General features: G+C 34.8%; 2 protein-coding genes across 3 annotated transcripts; both read left to right on the plus strand.

The window, feature by feature from the left end:
- The first annotated feature begins 377 nt into the window (after window positions 1-377).
- Window positions 378-3,795, plus strand: LOC126669299 (ubiquitin C-terminal hydrolase 22). The gene is made up of 3 exons (XM_050362740.2): window positions 378-1,564; window positions 1,975-2,093; window positions 2,617-3,795. Exons 1-3 carry the CDS (start codon window positions 804-806, stop codon window positions 3,390-3,392), a joined length of 1,656 nt encoding a protein of 551 aa, XP_050218697.1. The 5' UTR covers window positions 378-803; the 3' UTR covers window positions 3,393-3,795.
- Window positions 3,796-5,542: 1,747 nt separating this feature from the next.
- On the plus strand, window positions 5,543-8,664 carry LOC126668862 (probable folate-biopterin transporter 2). 2 transcript variants are annotated; one of them, XM_050362073.2, is made up of 6 exons: window positions 5,543-6,292; window positions 6,662-6,790; window positions 6,914-7,173; window positions 7,272-7,367; window positions 7,444-7,614; window positions 7,798-8,664. In XM_050362073.2, exons 1-6 carry the CDS (start codon window positions 5,923-5,925, stop codon window positions 8,380-8,382), a joined length of 1,611 nt encoding a protein of 536 aa, XP_050218030.1. In that variant the 5' UTR covers window positions 5,543-5,922; the 3' UTR covers window positions 8,383-8,664. The 2 variants fall into 2 exon arrangements, with proteins under 2 accessions (XP_050218030.1, XP_050218033.1); XM_050362076.2 differs by lacking the exon at window positions 6,662-6,790 and having other exon boundaries at window positions 5,546-6,292.
- Window positions 8,665-9,528: the final 864 nt, after the last annotated feature.

The following is a 9,528-nucleotide window of genomic DNA, read 5'->3' on the forward strand; positions in this document are numbered from 1 at the left end:
TGTTGTTTTTGAAAAGAAATGAAAGGTGGTGCTCTGAATTGGCACGTTTTAAAGGTCGTGTTATTTTTGCAATTTCGTATAAAAGTGTTGATTTTATATGTAATTAACCCTAAAAAGATAGAAAATTTAAAAATTATAAGGTTTTAATTTCTATATGGATATTATATTGAGACTATATAAATTTAAAAATCTGAAGCATGTACTGTAAATTAGCAATGTAAAAGTAGGTGTCCCATTTTTGAAAACAGAACTAAAATCTTGGTTATTTTATGTAAAACGTCCACAAATTCAACCAAAAACAGACGGGCCGAGTAGATATTTAGGCCCATGGTCAATGTCTATAGCAAACAATACCAATTCTTCTGCAACGTGCAGAACCCTAACCATTAATGATAGCAGCCATGGAAGAATACTGTCTCAAACTCAATTGATATCCCATGGTAAAAATATCTTGATTGAAATAATCAACTGAATTAACGGTTCTGATTTTGTGGAAAGAATAGAAACCAAGGGACGAGAGAGTCGGTCTATTCTTCCAAAACCCACCACTTCATTCTCGTCTCTTAACAAAGTTAAATAAACTTTTTTTTTGGTGCTTTTTTCCACCACCTCTTTTTTATTTTCATTTTCCCCTCTTTTTTCTTATCAAATTAATAAAAACAATCAAATTAGTAAATTACTATCCAAATCCACCTTTAGTTTAGATCCTTCAATTAATTTCCCATATTCATAATCTGATTTTTATTTTGATTGAAAAACAAATTATTTTCCCATCAAAGAATCAACTTTTTTGTTTTTTGATTATGGCAACAAGAAATCCTTTATACACAAGCCCTAAAATTTGCAAGCATCTAGCTGATTACAAGCTAAGCCATGGTTTAAGTGGCTATAAAGCTCTTCAAACATGTCTTAAATCCACTCCAAATGGAAGAACAAGTGTTTGTAAGTATGAAACTAAGCTACCCAACTGCAGTTTTTGTAATGGGTATAATAAAGATAGATTCTTTATGTGTTTAATCTGCTCTTCAATCTCATGTTCAATCCATACCCATTTGCATGCTCGATCAGAAACTAGTCATGACATAGCTGTTGACATTGAAAGATCAGAGCTTTATTGCTGTTTGTGCAGTGATCATGTCTATGATCCTGATTTTGATAAGGTTGTTGTGTGTAAGAATATGATGGATATGCCTAATAATGCTGATGGGGATGATGGGGTGAGGAGTTTGTGTAAGAAGAGGAAGTTGAATTCGTTGATGAATCTTGATTTGAATAAGAGTACGCAGTTGGTTTCGATGCGGGATCGGAGGGAAAAGTCTTGTTTTCCTTTGGGGTTGAGGGGGTTGAACAATTTGGGGAGTACTTGTTTCTTGAATTCTGTGTTGCAAGCTTTGGTTCATGCTCCTCCTTTTAGGAATTACTTTTTGAGTGATCGGCATGATCGCGAAACTTGTCGGAAAAGATCAGCAGATCTGTTGTGTTTAGCTTGTAATATTGATGTTATCCTTTCTGCTGTGTATTCCGGGGATCGGACGCCTTACAGCCCTGCTCAATTTCTTTACAGGTCTGCTATTGATATGCATCATTTTGTTTTCGATGTAATTGACTATTATCTTGTGGATTGATTTATGTTTTCTTTAGACTAAGATTCCTTTTATCAACTATCAGATTGTTTGCTTATTACATTTGCTTTTGCTTTCCGTTAGAATTGATTGTAGATAGATCTGATAACAATGTATCAAGCAGAATGTATTGGAGTTTGTTTAATAATAATAATGTATTGAGCATAAATCTGCTTCCTTTTTAGAGTTCTTGAAAGTATTCGTTGATAGTACTGCAATTGGCTGTCATATTCGATGGATGTGATCAATAGTTTTCTGCAATAGTCGACTTTGTGGGGATTGATATTTTATTCTGATCAGATGTTTGGAGACGAACTTATGCTTTAATATTAAATTTTGTTTGTATATGAAGTTGGTGGCAGCATTCAGCAAATCTAGCTAGTTACGAGCAGCAGGATGCTCATGAATTCTTCATTTCACTGTTAGATGGGATCCATGAGAATGAAGGAAATGGAAGAATCCCAAATAAAGGTAATGGTGTAGGTGCTGGTGTATAAAATATACTTTTGATGCTTGATCATGATTTGTATACAATATTAGACTTCTAGAGAAGGCGTACAGTTATCCTTCTCATGTTTGGAGATGCCATGTCCCATGAGCTGATAAAGCAACTAAAGTAACCATTTTTTGACTAGATCCGATAAAGTGAATGTGGGGACTTCTTACGGCAGTTCTCATTTGTCAGAATGATTTTTCTATTTCAGATTCCTCAGGCATTGTATCCTAGCGAAGTTTGGAAACAACACGGGATTATTGTACGAGTTTGGTTGTGGAGCAAGAGACTTTCAAAAATGTGAAAGTTCTATAATGTGAAATAAGTAGAGAAAACACTTTGCAGCATCTAGGGCATTAACTCTTTGTTAAAGTACTAAATTTTACATTTTAAGCAATCTTTTCTCAACTAGAAAATGTGGATAATACTAGGCAAAATATTATTTTCCTTTGCTGTTATGACATTTCTTCTGCTAACAATGTAGATTTTCTGTTTGCGCAGATCATGGAGATTGCCAATGTAGTGCTCATAGGGTTTTCTCTGGGATGTTGAGGTCAGATGTTACTTGCATGACATGCGGATTTACTTCCTCGACGTATGACCCTTGTGTTGACATTTCACTCAACATGGAAACAAGTGCATTTCCTACCGATGTGGCTAACCGTTCTTTCAGACCAAACGAGAACAATAGGAAATGTACTCTTTCCGCCTGTTTGGATTTGTTTACCAGGCCAGAAAAATTGGGATCAGATCAAAAACTTTACTGCCAAAACTGTCAAGAAAAACGCGAATCGTTTAAGCAAATGTCGATTAAAAGGCTGCCGTTGGTGTTATCTTTACACATCAAACGATTTGAGCATTCTCTTGTCAGAAAATTGTCAAGAAAGATTGATTGGCATTTGCAATTTCCATTTTCCTTAGATATGACCTCATATTTATCGTCCTCGGTTCTAAGAACGAGGTTTGGGAACAGAATTTTTTCGTTTGACAGTGAGGAAGCCGATAGCTCTACGGAATTTGAAATTTTTGCTGTGATCACTCATTCAGGGATGCTAGAATCAGGACACTACGTGACTTATCTCCGCTTAAGAAACCAGTGGTACAAATGTGATGATGCATGGATTACTGAGGTTGATGAAACAGTTGTGAGAGATTCACAGTGCTATATGATATTTTATGTGCAGAAAATACTTTACTACAAAGCGAATGAGGAAGTGAGCTGTGCATCAATGTCCCAAAGGAGGGATCCGTTTCTTCCGATTGCTGGTTGTTGTTAATGAGACTGCATCTATGATCAGAAACTGCAATTACTACCTGCAAGTTCAGCTCTAAGACAAGAGAAACAAAAGTTTTTGCTTGCAGAATCAAATCACTCGGCCAAGAGGAAAGGCGCTCGAGTGGTGGGAGTAATGACGGAGTTAGGGTTCATGAAGAGTGCTGGTTTGAGATGAAACTCCAGTTAAACAGTTTTTTCAAATGATATATGTGCTGGGTATATGCCAATCTGCTCTGAGAAAAATTGCCCATAAGAAGCATTTTATCTGCATGAGAGTGAGTTCTAGCTTTCCCTGTGCATGGTTTTTGTTTTGCTGGGAATTCTTTGACTGCAGCTCAGTCGTGTATTTAATAATATTATTTGAAATATTGTGGGACTGATGATTCTATAATTTCTTTTAATTATCCACTGTTTTATTTGTTTTTTCTTGACAGAAACTTTTTTATTTGTTTAGGGTTTCATTATCCATTGCCAATTTCATGCCAAATGACTTTCTTGGCACTCATATGCTAAAAATAAGCATTACTTGGTTTGCAGACTTATTTATAGGAAAATTTACACCTTATGCTACAAAAAAGAGTAAAATGTTTATAAAAATTCTATTTCATTTTTTTCTTTAGAAACAATACCAAGTTTTGCTCAATGAAGATTATCTAATTATTCGAAGCAATCAATTGCATTTAAGCAAGTAGATCGAATCTGAAATCAATTCGATTAATACAAAGTTGATTATGAGTATTTCTTTTAGCCAATCTTGAGTAACTCGTGAGTTGATTGGACTCGGTTATATCAGAGTGTCAAAATAGAATGGGAGTTGGTGTCGTCATTCATGTTGACGCACTTTATTGATACATTGATACGATTAAGAAAAAAACGAATACAATCCATTAATAATAACGTCAACACGAATACGATACAAAAATTAAACAAGGTATGCACGTCAATCCAAATACAACGTGTTTCAAGCTTGATCTGTTTATAGCATGAATATGTTTGAGATAAATCTTAACTCGTCTTTTTTTTTTCAATTCTGATGGTGTGTCATGACTCATTTTAACACTACTTGTTATACCTTATTGCTGCTTGCTAATAATTAATCATGTTTGTCTTGCAAGACAGCTTGTGTGGCCCTCTCCATCTCGTCACGTTGAAAATAACATAGGCACCGTTTGGATAAAGGAATTTACATGATCAAAATCTATAGATTCTACGCAATCCATGGATTTAAACAAAATTCACAGTTTCTTATAATAAAACGTGATGAGAATCCATGAGTGTCAGAATCCACCATCCTTCCAAATTCTTCATGCCAATGAATCATGGCACCGTTTGGATTGATGGATTCTAAACGATGGATTTTAAACAATCAATGGATTTGGACAAAATCCATCGTTTGCCTCAAAAAAAAAAATTAATAGAATCCATGGATTTATAAATTCCCTCATTTTCTACAATCCATCATTTTTTAGGGTTTTGATTTTTCACCTACTAGGTGGTAAAGTCCAAATCCACCATTTTTTTTATGAATGATGGATTGTTATACTATTTATTTTTTTCCATAAATAATGTTAAAAACCATTGATTTTATTTTCAATCCAAACGATGGAATTTTAAAATCTTTGGATTTAAATTCCATTGATTTAGAATCCATCGATTTTGTTAAAATCCATGGATTTTAAAAACCCTCAATCCAAACGGTGCCATGTTCTTTTTCCAAAATTAGCTGCTACTACATTAGATTGACCATGTAGGATTCAAAACTTTCCTTGTAAATTTAGAAAGTTAAACCCCTACCAAATCCAGAGTTATTAATAAAAGAACAAATTATTCTTAAATTCTCTAAATATGTTATAATTTATATTGTAATTTTTCTTATTTGAAAATAAAATAATATGGTTTTTTAATTTTGTTCTACTAACAATTTAGTCTCTCTATCCATTTTTGATGTTAGTCAATTTAGTTAAAAAATTTAGGGACAAATTAATTTTTCAAATATGAAAAACAAAATCATCAACATAAACAAAGGTGGGAAAGCAAATTGTTTATTTGAAATTATTTTTAATTCAATTAAATATGACTAAAAATAAATAGGACTAAATCTTGACGAAAACAAAAAAAAGTAAAGAAGAAACATGGATCCGGGTTTAATTTGGTAATAAAGCCCTTTTTTTTGTCTAGTTGGTCAATGTTTAGTAATTTAGACACAAGGAGACAATTAAATCTTATTCCTTCTCCTACATTGGAACCTACTCCATCTTTACTCGATCTTACATTTCAAATGCAACTCAAATGGGGAATTCGTGGGAGATGAATTTTTTCTTTCTTTCTTTAACATCCATTAATTCTTGAGTTTGAACTAAAACCCAGATCAAGCAACACAGATTTGTGAAGTAGTATTTATGTTATAAGTTTCTAATAAGTTTGGAGCTTTCTAGTTTCTTCTGAGGACTTTGAGTGCAGTTTACGAAAAGATTGTATTTTATGAACTGGGTGCTTCTCTTTTCTTGCTAATTCATCTTAGACTGTGAGCCATGCTGCTGGTTGACAGTCTTGAAGCTTCCGGTGGTGAAATTGCGGAAAAAGATGAATCCAGAGGAGGGTGTTTCTGTAACTTATTCTGTACTCCGTTTTATTGGCTCAAGATGCTTGCAAATGAGACACATTGGAGCTTAGTGTTTGGTGTGGTGACTGTGTATGGAGTTAGTCAAGGAATTGGTGGAGCTTTTAGTCGTGTGGGAACTGATTATTACATGAAAGATGTTCAAAAAGTGCAGCCTTCTGAATCACAGATTTATCAAGGAATCATTTCAATTCCTTGGCTTGTTAAGCCTATCTGGGGCCTTCTCACTGATGTTCTTCCTGTTATCGGCTACCGGAGGCGGCCTTATTTCATTTTTGCTGGTAATTTGTGCTATATTATAGACTTCTCTGTTCTTGATATGTTATATATGATCTCGGTTTATGGAATTGCAGAGCATATGAGACACTATAACTTGATAGTTTCATGAATACATAAATTGGACTATATTTCAATTCAGTTTAGTAGTTAAGCTGTCATCATAGTACATCAACATTTGGGAGTCGAAGTATGAACAGTAGGAACGTTTAAATAATTAAAAGTGGAAACTTATTTGCTTTTACGCTAAGTAGCACGGCACTTCATTCAATCAACACTTCCTGTTTCTGAAATGTGTCGGAAACTGGGCGTTTCGGATACGAAACTTCCTTTTAACATAGAAAACAAATAACACTATTTTCCTCCGTGTCCAGGTGTCCTGTTCTGGAAACATGTCAGAAACTTGGCGTTTCGGACACCAAACTTCATTTTTAACATCGGAAACCTTAAAATTACAATGTTTTCGCATATCCGGATCCCTTTTTCCTGTATCCGTGTCCGTGGTACAGAACTTTTATTATTTTCAATAATCAATAAGAAATAATGTCATGTTCAGGTAGAAAATTAAATGAATGTTGCTTTGCTTATGTAATGAGAAACAATTTTTTCCTCATTGCCAATTTCAGGATTGCTTGGTGTGGTTTCCATGCTTCTGTTGTCATTACATGAGAATCTGCATCTTGCATTCGCTATATTATCATTGACAGCTGGAAGTGCCGGTGTAGCCATAGCAGATGTGACTTTAGATGCTCTTGTTGCGCAGAATAGTAATACTCATCCTTTGCTGGCACCTGATTTGCGAAGCTTATGTACTTTAAGCTCATCAATTGGAGCTCTTTTGGGGTACTCTATCAGTGGTGTTTTTGTCCACCTGATCGGCTCTAAGGTTGGCTGCTGTTTAATTCCGTCATCCCGTTACATTTCCATTACTAATTTGTAGTTGTTAATGGGTTAGAAAACTAATTCCCTCTACTTCCTTGCTAGGGTGTGTTTGGTTTGCTGACAATCCCAGCTGGACTTGTCCTTTTAGTCGGGATTTTGGTCGATGAGCCTGCCATGCTTAATTTTGACTACAGACAGGTAAAAATCCTTGTTGCATGTTTGCTTGAACTGCATTCTGGTACATCTATATTGTAACCTATTCTTGATTACTCAGGTAAACAAGAAGTTTATTGATGCTGGTAAGACTATGTGGACAACATTAAAATTCCCTGATGTGTGGAGACCATGTTTATACATGTACTTATCCTTTGCTTTGAGTGTAAATATTCATGAAGGAACGTTTTATTGGTATACAGATTCGAAAGGGGGTCCGTCTTTCTCCCAGGTAGATGTGATTCTGCACCATGCTTTTGAATCTCTGAGATTTCATATTTATAACCTATTCTTGTCAAAAATGTTGTTTAGCCGTTTCTCATTTCAAGGTTTCCATTTCCGTGTAACACAAGTATAACACTTTACATGGTCTGTTAATGGTGGTAAAATTGATTGTACGTGACGCTTTGTGCAGGAGATGGTTGGTTTCATATTTGCAGTTGGTTCAGTTGGATCTCTCTTAGCAGCGATAATATACCAAAACGTACTAAAAGATTACCCTTTTCGGGATCTGCTATTCTGGAGTCAATTGTTGTTAGGTTTATCCGGAATGTTAGAGTTGATAGTGGTAATGCGGTTAAACTTGAAAATGGGGATACCAGATTACGTCCTGATTGTGATTGACGAGTGTGTGTTTCGTTTGGTCATAAACCTCAAGTGGTTGCCACTTCTCGTGCTGAGTTTGAGGCTATGTCCGCCGGGTATAGAAGGCACATTCTTTGCTGTACTCATGTCAATTGACAATCTTGGAGTTCTTACATCTTCGTGGGGAGGAGGAATTTTACTCCATTTATTGAACGTGACTCGTACGAACTTTGATAATCTGTGGTTAGCGATAATAATAAGAAGCATATTGAGAATAACTCCGCTCTGTCTGATATTTTTGGTTCCGGGAGGTGATCCTAAAGCTTCGTTACTTCCGAGTGAAATCAGAAATGAAGATCCTGACGATGAGAATATTGAATTGGTATCGCTTGTACCAAGTGTTGATAGTAAATAGCTTCTTTCTTCATTCAGATAGTTGACATTAGATTTCTTGCAAGCAGCCTTGGCGTGATACTAATATACAACTTTTAACAAGATTAATTACTGATACTACATTTGATTCCTTCATTGTTGAGTTGATAGTTGAAATTAGAAGAGCAACATTTTCGGATAAAGGATATTTGATTTTAGCATTCAGTAGGTCATATTGTTACGATTTCTTGTATACTTGGAAGACACTGCTTGTAATGAAGAAACAACACAAGGTGATCATTCAGTTTTAGGTTGTGTAGAAGAATTTCAGCTGTTCTCAACATTTTACTTAGTACAATCATCTATATTATAAGTATAAAAGTGAAGCATTTTTCACTGTACATTGAACAGTGAAAATGGCTTCATTCCTATTATATCCCTGTCAGTACAATGAATAGTGCATTAATTTTTTCCTTTATTATCCTTCATTTTGATAATCTAATGAAGCAATATCACTGTGCATTTGAACAGTGATATCGCTTCACCCTTTTCTGCCCTTTTAAGTATTCTTTCCTGTTCTTAACAATCCTTTGTATCTGAGGGTAAAACTGGCAATTTGAAAAATATTGCTAAACGTCATCCCCTACATGATACATCATTGCTCTAGCGTGACCTTTGACTGTCCTAAAAGGACCTTTTAAAGAAGGGGTTACTTTAGGGGTCATTTTATATTAATGATAGCAGTGTCTTGCTGGACTATTACTGATCACACATTTTTTAGGACAAAAATTGATCAGCTCACTATAAATAGAAGTAAAATATATAGCCACAAACGCACTTTTGCAAGTTTTTTCTCTTTATCTATTGTTCTTACTGCCTTTTTGAAGGATTTTCCAGTTTATAAACTAACTATTCAATGTTAGTTCCAGCTATCTGATGAGCCAATCTATTACGGCAGAGCATTTTACACTTTGATTGCAGCCACCTGCAAGGCCAAAACAGTATATGTTAGTTCCAGAATTGCTCCAATTTACAAAAAAGGTACAAGAGGGTATTTAGCACATCTAAAATGAGATTTATCTTTATAAAAACCTTAATCACATAGTTGGTTATATTTGCATTTGAACTAAAAAAAAAAATTAAACAATATGCTTGCATCAGTTTATAGGCTTACCTTGATATTTCAAAT

Source organism: Mercurialis annua, linkage group LG2 (assembly GCF_937616625.2).
Source record: "Mercurialis annua linkage group LG2, ddMerAnnu1.2, whole genome shotgun sequence".
Taxonomy (NCBI): Eukaryota; Viridiplantae; Streptophyta; class Magnoliopsida; order Malpighiales; family Euphorbiaceae; genus Mercurialis; species Mercurialis annua.